Source organism: Nematolebias whitei, chromosome 9 (genome assembly GCF_014905685.2).
Source record: "Nematolebias whitei isolate Nwh7 chromosome 9, NemWhi1, whole genome shotgun sequence".
Lineage (NCBI taxonomy): Eukaryota > Metazoa > Chordata > Actinopteri > Cyprinodontiformes > Rivulidae > Nematolebias > Nematolebias whitei.
In genome coordinates, this window is record NC_056506.1 from 6,147,846 (window position 1) to 6,165,050 (window position 17,205).

Below are 17,205 nucleotides of genomic sequence, written 5' to 3' on the forward strand. Positions count from 1 at the left end.
TGGGGACAGACCTGCACCGATATGCACCTCTTCCTCCTAACGCCATGTAGTCACCTCCACCCCCATCTCGGGTGGTAGGGGCAGTCCTTGACCAATATGCACCACCAACCACGCATGTGAGACCGTTAATACAGTCTCCTTCAATGGATGATTTGCAGAAAATCTCAAAATATGTACAATGCTTTGTACCAGGACCGATGGGCTCATCTGGAACAAAAGCGTATCTCAAAGATCTGGAGTTCAGATTGAGATCTTATCCTAATGCTGCGGTAGAGGATAAGATCAGTCTGATACGGCTCACTTCGGACAGAGAGGTGTTCACCTTCATCGAGCGTCTACCAGATGCAACGAAGAGGGATTACAACCTTCTGTGTGGGGCTTTGATCAGAGAGTACGACTCCTGCACGGGATCTGCTGGTTTCCCAGCTGCAGACAAGGTCATGCAGGGTAAAACTGAACATCCAAAAGTTTATTACAAAAGAATCTTCCAAGCTTATTTTGGTAACAGAAATGAGACCGGAATGGAAGAAGATGATGGTTTTAAGTTTGTTTTCAGCAAAAATCTCCACTCTGATTTCAGACAATCAGTACAAATGATGGCAAATTTCAGAGAAAAATCCATCAGTGAGATTAAACAGTGTGCTGTGAATGTGTTTGAAGCATGTTCTCGTGCTAAGACGCCCATTGAAGTGTTTCCTAGTGTAAAGGTTAAACCCCTCCCTCTTGAACTGGAAGGACGACGTGCTTCGCCGCCTCCTCCTAAGAAAGAGAGGAAACAGTCTGTTCAAACTAACAAACCGCGTCCTGAAGGTGCACGCTGGGACAAAAAAGCTCCTCTTTCAGAGGATGACAGTGATTATCGTAAAAGGGGTGAGCGCAGGACGCATAGATATGGGAAACCATATCCTCAGGGGCAGTACGTAAAGGAACCCCCGAAAGACGTACCTGACCGTCCCCCACCTCGGACGAAACGAACCGAGGCGAAAAAATCACAAAAGTTCCAGAAACTAGGCCCTACACCTCTGAGCTCGGAAGAGACAGAGAAACTACGCAGGTTGTTAGAAACTTTGAAACACACTGACACGGGAACCCAACCAGGAGCACTTTGCAGTAGTGTAATCCCTATTACATCTAGGGGCGCGAATGACAACATTACAGGTGTCGGTGGACCACACCAAGACGTTGCTGTTGTTGCCTCGAACAACCCCTCATCAGAAGAAGGGGGGGTAAACACACACACAAACGATGACGAGTCATCGCAAGCTGAACGCTCAGAAACAGCCTCTGCTGTGCTGACGGTTCAGACAAACCAAGATTACACAGATAAGGCTGAACGCGTGAAGAAGCGTCAGAAAAAACCCAAAAGGTTTCTGTGTAACTTTATCAGAAGGGGGGTCGCCAAGAAGGCGTACCTGTCAGTAACACTCGAAGGTGTCCTCACACACGAAGCACTCTTGGACGGTGGGGCAGACATAACAATTATGTCAGCTACACTGTTCGAGGAGCTGAGGACGGCCGCTGCCAGTGTTAACAGGATGATACCTCTCTCTGAATGTGCTATAGAAATGCAGGGTCTCTCAGAGAAGAAAACAACCCTGACAGCTATAGCAATGGTTCACATGCAGATTGGCAATATGACGCTGTACCACCCAGTACACGTGTCTCGTGTTGACTCATTCCCATTTTTGGTTGGCCAGGATTTTATAAATCGCTTCGACGCGATTATAGATTATGGTGATCAAACGATGTGGACAACAGTGAGCAAGCCACTGCCAATCGATACGCCTCCGGAGTGTGACACAGACTGCCCAACAGCAGGTACCGCGGAAGGCGCAAAGGACTCCTCAGCCGAGGACACGAGCCCGGTGAGTACTCCTCTGACGTCATGTGAAACCAAAGAGACCCGCTCAGTGGTCCAAACTCTGACCCAACAAGACAGTCTCCTCTGTGAGCTGGAGCAGTCAGAGTCCGCCAAACACTACCTACCACTGGTAGTTAAGGGTGTAGAGATCCAAGGGTCCCTCACCAACGATGCTGTTCTGCCTCTGTGGACAGATAAATCAGCAATTAACCGAGCTTTCTATGAAACCTTGGTTCACAAACACGTTGGTCTAGAACTAATTAAAAAAGCTTTCCGCTTTCCATTAGTTCCCAATAGTTCACAGGTAATGACCGCAGAAGGAGTCATTAACCTAAAACTGAACTGGAATCAACGAGAACTGGTTCACCCGTTTCTCGTTATCCAAAACTTACCACATGCATCCTACATAGGCTCTGACGTTTTGGTAAGGTTAGGTGTCCACGTGGACACCATTACCAAGGTGCTGTGGTCCCTAAAACCAGCCACAAAGGATGCGCCTGTGCTAGACACAGCAAACCTTAAGGCTGGGCAGACCATTCCAGAGGCCTGCCAGGTTGCTAGCAACCAAGCCACCACAGTACCACCTCAGGTGATTAACCTAATGGTGCGAATCCACATCGTAGCTGGACAAGCTATTAGCCACAAACAGGCATATTTTCAACCCTCTCCTGCATTTTTCAACTTGGGACTGTCCGTGGAAGCCACGAACCAGGTGAGTCTTGACTCCAGGACCACATCTATTGCTGTGTGTAACACAGGCATGGATGAGGTGCTGATCCCAAAAAACACTATGCTAGGATGGTTGATTTCAACTGACTTTCATGATTTTGAACTAGGCATTCCATTTCTGGGAGGACTCCCAGACAATCTGGTACCGAGTCAAGAAGCTGGGCCAGTATGGTTCACAAAACCAACACAGGCCATAGCTCTTTTCTCAGCCGATGATGTCGGCCAAGGACCTCAAACCTATGGTGTCTTACCCATAGACAGGCCCGACGACTCAGAAAGGGATTCGTTGGAGCTCCCCAAGGAGCAAGAACCCTTATCAGTCTCATCACAGATTGATCAGGTGGTCGCACAAGCTGACGCTCTGACATCTGATGAAGAAAGAGACAAACTTCGCCAAGTTCTTTTAAAATAAGAAAAGTCATTTGCAACTGATTCAACAGATTGTGGGTTGACCTCACTCCACGCAGTGAGAATCCCAACCCCACCCAACGCACCGCCAACATTTGTCAGACAATACAAGATCCCTCTGGCAGCATACCAGCCTGTCCAGGAGATCATTGATGACCTTTTGGTCAAAGGTATAATCAGACAATGTAATAGCACCTACTCTGCGCCTCTATGGCCAGTTTTAAAACCAAATGGTAAGTGGAGACTTACCATAGATTACAGAAAGCTAAATAAACAAGTACCCTTATCCAGGTGGCCAATGACTCAGCTCCATCAGGAACTGCCAAAGGTCACCGATGGTAAGTACTTCTCGACCCTCGACGTCGCCTCTGGTTTTTGGACCATCCCTGTGCGCGCCGAGGATCAACACAAACTAGCTTTCACTTTTGGCAGCCGACAATACACCTTTACCAGGTGTCCCTTTGGCTACGCTAACTCACCTGCAGAGTTCAACATCTTCTTGAACAAAGCATGTCCAGACGCCCACGAGCGTGGGACACTAATCTACGTGGACGACATCCTTTTGAGGCAGCCAACACTGGATTCCCATTTGGCTGAGATCGACCACGTCCTAAATCAGCTAACAACTGCTGGTGCTAAAATCTCACTGTCAAAGTGCCAGTGGTGCAGAACCAAAGTGGACTACGTTGGCCTCTTAGTAGGTCCAGACGGAGTACAACCACAGTTGACTCGCACCCAAGGCCTAGACAACCTCAAAGTCCCAACCAATCTCAAAGAACTACAAAGTTTCTTGGGAGTGTGTAACTACTCTCGCCAGTTCATAGAGCATTATGCGGATCTCGCAAAACCACTAACTGAACTCTTAAAGAAAGACGTTCCTTTTGTCTGGACTGATACACAACAGCAGGCAATGAACGCTCTCAAAGACAGGCTCAAGCTAGCCCCATGTCTAGTCTACCCAGACTACAACAAAGAGTTCTACTTGGAAGTGGGCTTCTCACCTCACTGCATGAGTGCAGGTCTGTACCAAATACACGACAAAGACAAGCGTGTTGTGGCCTACGCCAGCAAAACAATGGCAGGCCCTGAATTACAGTATTCAGACTGTGAGAAGGCTCTATTGACCACTGTGTGGGCAGTGAAACATTTCTCCTGCTATATTGGTGGACAGAGGATCATTGTTGAGACACAACACCAGCCAGTAACGTTTCTGAACAGCCAACGCATCAGAGATGGTGTGGTGACAAAACTCACGTGTTGCAACCTGGCTTATGGCACTTCAAAGTTTTAACCTAGACATCCGCTACGGTCAAAATAAGAAGTCGCACTTGGGCACTGATTTGGCAATCTGCCAAGAATGTACACGGGATGTACCAGCCACCCAACAGCCGGTTGTGAGTAAACCCTCAGCTGCTGAGGACCCAAATCACCACTTCTTTGATGGCAATATCTGTAAAGATATGGCGACATTGTACGTGGATGGATGCTCATTCCACCACGAGAAAGTCTGCAAAGCAGGTGTTGGAGGAGTTCTCCTCCAAGACCTGGAACAGGTCACATTTGGCTATAAATTGGGCTCTCAGTCTTCTCAGTACGCTGAGATAGCTGCAATCCTAATAGGCCTACAGATGGCAGTGGAACGCTCCATCCAGACGTTAGTCATCTGCACTGACTCTAACTATGCTCGACTGAGTTTCTTGTGTCATCTCGCTCTGTGGAAACAGAACGGTTTTCTCACAAGCAACAAAAAGGTGGTAAAACACAAAGAGCTTTTCATGACATGTGATCACTTAGTGACATCACATGATCTACAGATCTTCTGGAAGAAAGTTCCAGGTCACTCCAGGGTCCCAGGCGATGACAAGTACTACAATGACCTTGCAGACTCCCTAGCCAAGGAAGGAGCCGTTGACGGACCCACATGGTCCTTTGACCCCTCCTGGCTACTCAAAACTCAGTCGTCACAAGCTACAACTGAGGTAATGGCGGTCACACGTGCACAAGCTGCAGCTAAACCTGCTGATAACACAGTTTCTGTGCGCCCAATGCTGACTGACCCAGACATCATCCAACTTCAGAAGTTGGATCCTGCAATTAACTCGATGATGCTGTATCTGACTGACCCAGACAAATACACTCCATCGAAAGGCGAGCTGGATTCCAATCCAGACCTTAAAGTCCTCTTTCAGCTGCGCAAACCGCTAAAACTACTTAAGGGCATCCTAACTTTTGCTCATGGACGGACGTCCTCACCTGTGTTCGTGGTCCCCCATGACCACAGGGGGGTGATGTTAGTCCATGCACATGACCTTCCGTCCGCAGGACATAAGGGTGACAATGCCACGCTAAAAGCATTAAAACAGATTGCTTATTGGCCTGGAATGAAAAAGGATGTCAAAGACTACATAAAAGGGTGCCTGATCTGTGGCCAGTTTCAACCATCCAGACCACTTCACAGAGCACCACTGCATAGTAGAGGCATTGCATTTCCATGGTCGGACCTCCAGATTGACTGGGTCGGACCACTCACTAAGACCTCTAGAGGAAATAAATATTTTCTCACGGTAACCTGCGCGTTTACCAAATGGGTAGAATGTCTACCAGCCCCTAATGACACAGCCCAAACCACTGCTATGTTGTTAATGAATCATGTATTTTCAAGGTTTGGACTTCCCCTTAGGGTGAACTCAGACCAAGGTACACACTTCACAGGTGAAGTAATGAAGGAACTGTGGAAGACGCTAGGCGTCAAAGCCAACTTCCATATTGGCTACCACCCACAGGCTTCAGGCCAGGTTGAGAGAGCAAACAGGACTGTGGTGAGTATTTTGAAAAAATACGTAGCCGCAAACCACAAGGACTGGGACGTGAAACTCCCTCTGGTCCTCATGGCCATAAGGGCCACTCCACACACGTCGACTGGCATCGCTCCTTTCGAGATGATGACGGGTCGACAAATGACTCTCCCTCTGCACCTGTTGTACCAACCAGGCGATGCTGCCATGGCAACAGCCTACACCACACAACAATACATGAAAGACTTGGAAAGACATCTTAAGAACACTTTTGCTTTCGCACAGAAAAACCTGGAAAAATCAGCTGAAGGACGCAAAGCGTACTACGACCAAAAGGCCTCTCACGAGGAACTCCAAGTGGGAGACAGGGTCTGGTACTACACGTTTGCACCCAAAACTGGGAGAGTAGAGTCCGGGACCGGAACTCTCGCCCGTAAGCTGATGCCCAGATGGACTGGACCCCATCTGATAACCGACAAAGTGTCTCCAATTATCTACCAGATAAAAATCAGTAAAGGCCAAAAAGAGCCAACTGTTAAATGGGTACACCGTAACCAGGTTAAACAACACAAGGCGTGCAATAACTCCTTAGGAGACAAAGACATCACAAAATCAGACCTCGTGGGAACAAGGGTCATCCAAGCAGAAGATAACTAATGGATAATAAAATTAACCATAGTTTAAACTCGCAGGACCTACCCTTGATAAAACGGGACAGCGTGACTGAAATCTGGCAACCAGGGTGAGGAGAAGCTGTGAAACGATGTTTCTAGATGCTTAGTCACTACTCTTGTCGGTGTTGGAACGTTGTTTAGTTGATTTTGGTATTGTTTCTGAGGTAAGAATGAATTTTGTTGTGTAGTAAGTTAGAGACTAAGAAGCCTTTAACCATGCCAACATGCAGTTCATTCACTAAATTGCAATCTTTGCGGAGTCAATGTATATTATTGCTACCTTGAGTACCATAATCTACCTTGAACTCACAACGCTTAAGCCGAACCTACTCGAACAATTCTATTCGGGGGGATAGCTAATTCTTTTTGATAAGTCTCGCCATAGACTTCCAAAACATTTATGGGAAAACCAAACACCCAATCTCAAGTCGTTCGTCTAAAGGACAACAGACAATTACACCAAACTATATTTTACCATGTAAAGCTAACTTAAACCAAGTTAGAAATGGAAAAATAGTTTGGAACCCTTTTCTATAGGCATAAACCCCTGTAGTTACCCCTTTTCAGCATTCTCCACCCCTTAACTGGTAGTTGTAGCTGTTCCCAACCATAATAGCTTACACACCAGATGCATATAGTTTAAGGCCTTATGTAAAATCCCCTTCATAAGCCCACCTTAAACCACATAATTGCATGACACATTGAACCAGAACGGCACAGGCTGGACGTCGCTGGAGACAACCTTCGCTGGAGGCGACCTGCAATCCTGACGTTGGTCTCAACTCTTCATCCAGTGGCCGCTTCTTCAGTTCAATCCAAGGGTACCCCTCTGTATGCTGATTAATCAACACTTCCAATCGCTGTGGATTTACCGTTGTGGATTATATGACTTTTTCCAATGGATTACAGACTCTGTTTCCAAGGGGTTAAAGCATTGCTACAATGGGATTATCGAGACGATATGGGATTATAATCAACGCAATGGAACACCAAGAACATTGTGGAATTACCTTGACTTTGGTCTTCCTTGCTGGATTACATCAAGCTCAAGGACATTTGAAGGTCTAAGTTCACGGTTGGAATTCATCCCCATGGACAGGTGATGATTTCCAAAGGGGGGACTGTAGTGAACCAGATGACCTCAAATCTACCAGATGGACAGAGACTGTTAGTTTCATTGATCTGAATTAGTCTGGGCCATCTGATGACTTTCTTTCTTGAATTAATCAAGCAGAAAAGACAATCCTCTATAATCATTACTGTTTTACAAATGTTTTAATAATCAATTGTGGTAGTTTCACTCAACGCTTATAGGTTGAAAAGAACTACTCATCTTTATTTTACATAAACAGTAAGTAATGATTTTTATTCCTCATTCCAAGAAGAAATCACCTGAATAAGCATTCCTTGATTTTCTGTCTGAAATGAGTCAAGTCGTAAGTATGTGAAAGGTTGGTTTTCGGTCAACTAAAATGTTTACCGAGAAAAATGTCATGTTTAAACTTTTTCAGAAGATTACCAAGAGTTGACTCCACGAAGTCTGCTGTTGCTGCAATAATCTTTTCTGTATGTGAAAACAAATTTCATTCTCTGACCTCGACTGTTGATAAACACCTTACGTCAAAACCACTCCTCTTTCTGGTCCTTCCACGAATCAGAAAGCTCTAAATTGAACAGGAAGTCGACCCAAATAAAATGTGGCAACTTCCCAGTTCATGTGAGATTGAGATTGAGATTGAGAGTGCAGCCGGTTCTGAAAGTTTCAGAGCAATGAAGAGTCCAAGAGAGCAATGAAGAATCCAGAGGTTTTTGGGATTATAATTCTGTTTTGAGCTAACTACGCACGACTCTCTGAAGGTTTGGTAGTTCTCGACGGAGACGCTGAAACGAGTCAGAAAGGAACTACTCCGACGCTGATTCATCATCAACAGGTAGATGGTTCTATTTTGACCAAGTGTACCGTGAGAAGCTGAGATCGGACGGAGCGTGCAATTTCTGGTTAAACAGATTAAATTTCCCTCACATATTTCCTCTGTAAGATAAATCTCAATTTACTCTTAAACTCACCTCTCTCTCATAAATCAGTGCAGATATTTTTAGAAATATCTGAAGCAAAGTCCTCAAATCACCGCCGAGTGATTTGAAGTTCATTTTCTGTGAAACTGTCTATTATTATTTTCATATTTTGCCAAATTAATGTAAATGTTTGATGTTAAACTTTGATTCTGAAAATAAATGATTCCATTCATTTGATGGGTCAAAGGTAATAACGTCTCTTGTTCGCATTCCTTTAAATTCAATGCACGGCATTTACAGTCAGAAAAATGAAGAACTCGTGAAAAGTATGCATAAATATATATCCATATATTTGTCATACAACAAGTGACACGTATCTCACGTGACTCACTACTGTAAATAATTAGCTTTTTTGTGGTTTTATTTATTTATTTATTTTTGTATCTTGAGATCTATGACGTCATCAAATACTCGAGTTCTACTCGGGTTTTATTATGTTAATGTCGAGTTTAAAAATTATATACTCGTTCAACCCCTTCCTACAACTATAAGTAGTGATGACTTCATGAGATTCTTTATAAATAAAATTATTTCAATTACGAAAAAATTCAAACCATCCTTCCTTCTACTATCTCTAGTCCCCTGTCAAATTGAGACAACTTTAAAAATTTCACTAGAGCCTGATTTATGTTTGGACAGTTTTTGTCCTGTTGAGCTCTGAATTGTCAAAAATAATAACGTCATCCAAACCAGACTGTTTAAAGAGGTATTTCCCCTAATTAATGTCCACATTTTGGATCTACTTAATTTGTCTTTAATGGATGGTTATGTACCACAGCGCTTTAAGGTTGCTGTAATTAAACCTTTACTTAAGAAGTCTGATCTTGATTCAGAAATTCTGGCCAACTATAGACCTATATCTAATCTAACTTTCATCTCAAAAATTCTAGAGAAAATAGTTGCAGGTCAGTTGCGTGAACATCTACAAAGAAATAATCTGTTTGAAGAGTTTCAGTCAGGGTTTAGAGCTTATCATAGCACAGAAACAGCACTAGTAAAAGTCACTAATGATATTCTCATGGCCTCAGACAATGGACTTGTGTCTCTACTGGTCCTGTTAGACCTCAGTGCTGCATTTGATACAATTGATCACACTATTTTACTACAGAGGCTTGAATATAATGTTGGGATTACAGGAACAGCTCTAAACTGGTTTAAATCATATCTATCTGATAGATTCCAGTTTGTAAATGTAAATAATAAATCTTCTTCATACACCAAAGTTAGTCATGGAGTTCCTCAGGGCTCAGTGCTTGGGACAATACTCTTTACTTTATATATGCTTCCATTAGGTAAAGTTATTAAACAGCATGGGATAAATTTTTATTGTTATGCTGATGACACACAATTATATTTGTACATTAAACGCAATGAATCCAATCAGCTACTTAGACTACAAGCATGTCTTAAAGACATAAAAACCTGGATGACTCTTAATTTTCTCCTGTTGAACACAGACAAAACTGAGGTTTTGGTTTTTGGACCTGAGCACCTTAGGAATTACTTTTTCAATCTTTCTCCCTCCTTAGATGCATTAATCTGTCCTCCACTTCTAATGTTAAAAATCTTGGTGTTATTTTTGATCAGGACATGTCTTTTATCCCCCACATTAAAAACGTTACTAGAACTGCCTTCTTCCACCTGCGTAATATCACTAACATTAGAAACATCTGATCTAAAAATGATGCAGAAAAACTGGTCCATGCATTTGTCACGTCTAGACTGGACTATTGCAATGGTTTATTATCTGGATGTCCAAATATTTCTTTAAAACGTCTTCGGTTGATCCAAAATGCTGCTGCCAGAGTCTTAACCGGAATTAGTAGGAGAGATCATATCTCTCCAGTTTTAGCTTCTCTCCATTGGCTCCCTGTCAAGTCCAGAATAGAATTTAAAATCTTACTTCTAACCTACAAAGCTCTCAACAACCTAGCTCCATCTTATATTACAGATCTTATTGTTCCATATTTTCCTAACAGAGCACTTCGCTCTCAGACTGCAGGTTTACTTGTGGTTCCTAGAATTTACAAAAACAGAATGGGAGGAAGATCCTTCAGTTATCAGGCTCCTCTCTTGTGGAACCAACTTCCAATCTCTGTCCGTGAGGTTGACACATTATCCAGTTTTAAAACTAGGCTTAAGACTTTCCTTTTTGCTAAATCCTATAGTTAAGGTTGGCTTGGGTTTCCTGTCTGTCTCTCCTTCCTGTCCTCTCAACCAGCCGGTCAAAGCAGATGGCCGCTTGTCCTGAGCCTGGTTCTGCTGGAGGTTTCTTCCTTTTAAAAGAGAGTTTTTCCTTTCCACTGTTGCCACTGTGCTTGCTCAGGCTGGGAGACTGCAATGAAGCCAAGATTCAACTTGTCTGCTGGATTCCTTAGATAGAGAACTTTACTAATTGGCTTTTATGTGAATGTTTCCGTAAAGTGTCCTGAGACAACTTTGTTGTGATTTGGCACTATATAAATAAACTGAATTGAATTGAATCTTTGGGATGAACCAGTCTTTGCCGTAATGCATTTTGGGATTTAAAAGCCACTGGGACGTTGTGTTTTGAAAATAGACGTCTCCGTTTCTCTGATAGTCCCTCAACATATGGAATGACCACTGGTCTGGGTTCCTCCTTTTTACTTGATGGCTGACTGGAGTCCTGTTTGGGTTTCTTCTCTGCTTTCAGGAAGGCTCAGTTAGGATATCCACATTGCTCTAGAGCCTGTCTTGTGTGAGATTTCTCCTTCTGCCTGGCTTCTGAGTTAGTGGGGACATTGTCTGCTCTGTGGTACAGAGTCCTGATGACTCCTAACTTGTGCTCCAAAGGGTGATGGGAGTCAAACTGCAAATACTGGTCTGTGTGGGTGGGTTTGCAGTACACCTCAGTTTGCAAAAGTCCTCTATCAGAGACTGAGACCTCACAGTCCAAGAAAGCAAACCTGCCGTTTTTACATCTTCTCATGTGAACTTGATGTATTTATCCACAGGGTTATACTGTTTAGTGTCAGGAGGTCTGTGATCAGTCTTACAACGGGGAAACTAAACAGCCACTGGCCAAAAGGATGGCTCTGCACAGAAGAGCAACATCATCATGCAAGGACTCTGCGGTCTACACTCATTTCCAGGCCAGCGGTCACTATTTCAGGGATGAAGATGTTCACATCCTTGATAGAGAGGAATGATGGTTTGAGAGAGGAGTAAAAGAGGCCATGTTTGTGAAAAGAAATCATCCATCATTAAACAGGGGTGGAGGCCTCTGTGTTCAACTGTCCCCCTCTTACAATGCTGTTATTGCTAGTATCACTCAGCCCCCTGTGAATAGTAATCAGCCATCAGTGTGTTAATGATCCATTGTTAGGCTGATGGGCCTTCTTGACCATGTGAGCAGCTGGTTTTGGTTGTCAGCAGCAAACTGGTTGATCCACTCTGAGAAGGTGCTATTTAAGAGACTGAGCTGAATACAGCACCTCAGACTGAGGAAGTCTTTCAGATGAAAGACGAAACGTTTCTAGATTTTTTTGTTGTTGTTGTTTTGCTTTGTTTTGTTTTTTGAATGGCCAGAGGAACAGACTTAACTTTTTTAGAGTAAACATTTACACATCTTCAATCTGTCTGAGACATGCTGTAATTCAATTCAAGGTAGTGCACAGGTTGCACTGGTTCAAAGACAAGCTGTCCAAAATCAAAGCCAACCTGTATCTTGCATTCAGTTGTTGCAAACAAACTCCAGCTACACTCTAGAATGCATTCTGGACCTGTCCCAAACTGCAGACTTTTGGGCAATTTGTCATTGACACTTGCTCTGGAATGTGTGGCAAAATTGTACACCCATCACCACTCACCTCACTGTTCAAGGTAGTCCCTGGGGATATGTCCTTCAGCAAATGCAAGAAGGATGTGATTGCCTTTGGCTCTTTTCTAGCCAGGAGGCTAAGTTTATGCAGTTGGAAGGACTCACACACCACAGCATATATACATTGAATAAGAGAGGTGATGTACAAAGTACCATATCCATTTGGAAAAAATAGATGCACCCTAAAGGGTTCTGTGGAGGGATTCTGGGACATCTGGTGAGCTTTTGTGTTATATGTTGAAAATATATTGATGCCTATATAAAGACATTTGTGTATGTGCAGCTTAGCCGGTGTGGGTGGGGAGGGGCGGTAGGGCTTTTTTTCTTTTATTCTCTGTTCTGTTGCGTTGTGAGAGAAGCGTTGGGACATCATCACCGAGGAAACATACCTCCAGAATAGCAGAACTATTGAAGTTGGCATCAAGCGGGTCATCAGTTACAGTATCAATCCAGGGGTCTGGAGGGGGGAGGATGGACGGGTCAAAGCCAACATCGTCATAGTCGTCAGAAGCACAGGCGTGGTAGTGGTTCCCTGAGCCCTGGATGCTGACGGTGGAGGTGGCAGCATCACGTGAATAGTGTCGAGTGAGACCACGGGCTGACAAGATGTCCCTGTGAAGGTTTGGGGAGTCTAAAGGTGTGTCCAGTAGGTCTGGCAAGTCCAGGTCTGCCTGAATAGAAAAATACAAACAAAAACAAAGAACAACCAATAAAATGCAGAGAAAACAACAGTCTGGATGGTGCAGGTATGTTAGTTCAGAAAAAGTAACGTTGATTGCCCTTCTTTTTAGTGAGTGAGCCCTCTGGTGGCACATTTAGTTCAGTTTTAGTTTGTCTAAGACAGGAGAGCAATTTTAACCACTACATTTACTTGCATTAAAAAAAAAAACTTTAGTGTTTAATTTGTACATATTAAAAAACATTACAGTTTACATTGTAAAATTGCAATGTTTAATCAAAGTTCATGATCAATAATCCAAGTAAAAAAAAATCAGACAACATGAAGTCAAAACCTCTGGATGGTTTCTTTTTGATGAAATGTTTCGTCTTTCATCCTAAAAACTTAATCAGTTCGAGGAGCCACAACAAACTCAATCCCACAAGGATTTATGATTTATGAGTTTATTGTGGTTCCTCTGACTGATGAAGTGTTTTGGATGAAAGACGAAACATTTCAACCAAAAGAAACCATCCAGAGGACCTGACTTAACTTTGTTGGAAGTAATGTTTAATGTTTTGAGTATTGAGGCAAAATAAATCAATACAATTCTACTAAAGGAATTGACATTTTTGGTAGAGAATTTTTGGTCAAACGTTATGGATTTTTAAAAACTAGTATGGCTGAGAATATTACTGTCAGGATTTTCGAGGCAGATCAGAACAGGAGAACCCAGTAGCGCAGGCAGGACTCAGGAGGCAGATGTATAAAATAAAATACTTTTAATAATAATAATAATAATAAATCAAAAGGCTGACATGGCAGCAAAACTTACATGGACTCAAGAAACAGGATCACACAGGCAGGACAAGACAGGCAATACCCAACGACGAACCGACAATGACAGAACTGACAGACAGACTTTATATACACACAACCAGGACATGACACAGGTGACGATAATCAGACAATCAATTCAGACACAAGGGAGAACAGACAGGGGGAAGGCCCACTAGATGGTGCCATCCTTACAATTACCTCTGCCCATGAACCATGATATTAATAATAATTTATTCAATTTGCACTGCACTTTACATTTATAATCTCAAAGTGCTAGAATATAAAATATCTAAAGAGAATAAAACGTAGTGTAATGTGGACTAAAAGAGACTAACAAATGTTAAAAGCTAAAAAAAAAACAAAAAAAAACTGCAGGATTAAAATACTTTAAACATTATAAAATATTTTAAATAAAAAGGTCTTCAGTCCTTTCTTAAAATTTTCTGTAGTCTGGGGTATCCTTAGATGGTCAGGGAGGTTGTTCCACAGACAAGGAGCAGCAGAGCAAAAGGCCCTGTCACCCATGGTGCACAGTTTTGTCCGGTGAGGGTGGAGTTTGTAGGAATTTGTGGAGCGGAGGGACCATGTTCATGTCTGAGCAGTGAGCAGTTCTTTAAGATAGTGTGGAGCATTGCTGTGAATAGATTGGTGGGTGAGTATGGAAACCTTGTATTCAATACGGAGCAAAATGGGAAGCCAGTGCAGGGATTTAAGGATTGGGGTGATGTGATCATGTTTCCTTTGCTTTATGAGAATCCTGGTTGCACTGTTCTGTACATAATGAAGTTTTTGAATGTGCTTGGATGGAATTCCGTAAAAAAGTGCATTGCAGTAATCCAGTCTTGAGGAAACGAAAGCATGGACAAGTTTTTCAGCATCAGAAAAGGAGAGTAATGGACGGAGTTTGGAGATGATTTTCAGATGAAAGAATGAAGTCTTGCAAATATTTTAAATATGGGATTCAAATGTAAGATGAGAAACAAATCTTACACCAAGATTAGTCACTGTATCAGCAAAGGGAATGTTTTGGTCAGAGAAGATTATTGTAGAGATATATGTTGAGTGAGTCTGATGTGGGGTACCAACCAAAATAGCTTCTGTTTTTGATGTGTTTAATTGGAGAAAGTTGGCATTCACCCAGGCTTTTACCTCATCAAGACAGGTGGTGAGAGAGGAGATTGATGAACCTGTAGAATCTATTTTGATATAGAGCTGCAAGTCATCTGCATAACAATGAAAAGAGATCCTGTGATGAGTGATAATGTGACTGAGGGTGAGGATGTAGAGGGTAAATAATGTGGGCCCAAGGACTGACCCCTGAGGAACACCACAGGTGACTGTGATTTCGAGATCTTGCTTCCCCAATGGAGACATACTCAGATCTGTCAGAGAGGTAAGAGCTGAACCATTCCAGCACTGTCTCAGTCAGTCCTACAGTGTGTTTTAGGCGGTGGAGAAGGATACCATGATCCACAGTATCAAAAGCTGAGCTCAAGTCCAGGAGGATCAGAAGGGAGGGAGAACCAGCATCAGCTGCCATCAGAAGGTCATTTGTGACCCTGACCAGAGCTGTTTCTGTGCTATGAGCTGAACAAAAGAAGGACTGGAATATCTTGTGGATATTAATAGTGGTGAGGTGGTCATGTAGACAGGCTGCCACAAGTTTTTCCAACACTTTGGGCAGAAACGGAAGGTTGCCAACAGGTCTATAGTTGACATGATGGGCTGGATCCAATGATATTTCGATTAGCAGAGAGAGATGGATGAGGTGAGGCTGCAGCATGCAACTGTCGCTCCAAGGACACTTTCAAGTTCTGTGAACTCATCTGAACTGATAAGCATATAAAAATAAGCTGAGGAAGCGGCTTGACGCAGATTCTCATGACTGGTGTATATGTGTGTAATTTTTGTATATTTATGTAACCTGTAGTGAACTTAATCTGGTGTCACGACTAAGCCTAAGGTCAAAATCCTTGACCTTAAGAACCTTGTGGGACAGAAACTGTCATTTTATTGATTTGAATCCAGAAATACAGGTTCACCCATCCTGAGACTTTCTTTCTTGAAGATTCAAGTGAAAAGAACACTCTCTTTTTATTATCATTACTATTTTACAAATGTTGATAATCAAAGTGTCTTAGTTCAAACCATTTTAGATGTTGCAGTGAACTAATCAATTTTATTAACTGTGTAATGATTTTTAATTCTCATGCAAAGTTAGAATTCATGTTGAGGTCTGTTACAGATTTTTATGCATTTTCTGATTTCTGCCTTTGAATGAGCAAAGTGTGCGTTCCAGGGTCAAGAGTTGAAGCAGACATGTGTTGGAACGACTGTCCTGTTTATATCATCTCAGACGTCAACAGGGGGTTTTTTGGCACCTGTTTCTGAAACTCGCCAAAACAAAACTCTCTCTGTCTGTGAGAACATTTCTGATCTGTTCCATAACAATTCTTGCTGCATTCTAACCTTTTACGTCACAAGACACACCCCGTCTGGTCGGTTTTGGCCAATGGGAATACTCCCAGATGAACCGGGAAAAGGTCTCTTTAAAATGTCGGTACTTCCTGGTCTACTCAGTTCTGTTCAGTTCTGTAAACTACTCGGTTCTGTAAAGTCGGAGAAGTTCGGCGGCGCGGACAGTTCTGATATGTCCTAGCGCTGGGCAGTAGCTGTGAGAGCCGGGATGATCCTGACATGACAACAGAGCTCTTCCGAGTTCATGGGATTATAACATTTTCCACTGAGGTGAGCTGATGAGGGACAGAATCTAGCCGCTACTCCGGAGTAGTAACAGCATCCTACGGAGACGCTGAAGGGTGCGTTAAACGGAATCTCGCCTGAGACATCTCCAGGTAAAAGAGTCGATTTCACCACCTAAGTGTACCGTAAGAAAAGCTGAAGGAAGCCCGGAGAGTGCCGTTCTGTTCACACTCCCTCAAACCCCATCTTTTACTCTTCTTTAAACTTCTTTCCCATCTTTAAACTCCTCTCTCAAGTAGAAATTCTTCCAGATATTTAGAAATGTCTGTGTAAAGTGCTCATCCACCGCCGTGTGGGTAAAAGATCATAACTGTACAGTTTTCATAAATGTCTGTGGTGACGCAACGGAAAAATCATGGCCGTATGATTTTTCCTGATTGATTGCTTATGTTGTTATTTTCATAATTTGCCAAATTAATATAAATGTTTGATGTTAAACTTTGATTCTGTAAATAAATGACCGCATTCATTTTGATGGGTCAAATATAAATGACGTCTCACGTTTGCATTTCATTAAATTCAATGCACGTTTTATTCAGTTCAGAAAAATGAGGAATCCG

The 17,205-nt window shown here is 42.8% G+C and overlaps 1 protein-coding gene across 1 annotated transcript in view; it reads right to left on the reverse strand.

Annotated features, from left to right (window-relative positions):
* The window catches only part of dlgap1a (discs, large (Drosophila) homolog-associated protein 1a), a 345,763-nt gene that overhangs the window by 119,359 nt on the left and 209,199 nt on the right, over positions 1–17,205 (reverse strand). Inside the window, exon 10 of the mRNA XM_037681980.1 lies at positions 12,804–13,055. Within this exon, the coding sequence (XP_037537908.1) occupies positions 12,804–13,055 (252 nt within the window). The remainder of the gene's footprint in view (positions 1–12,803; positions 13,056–17,205) is intronic.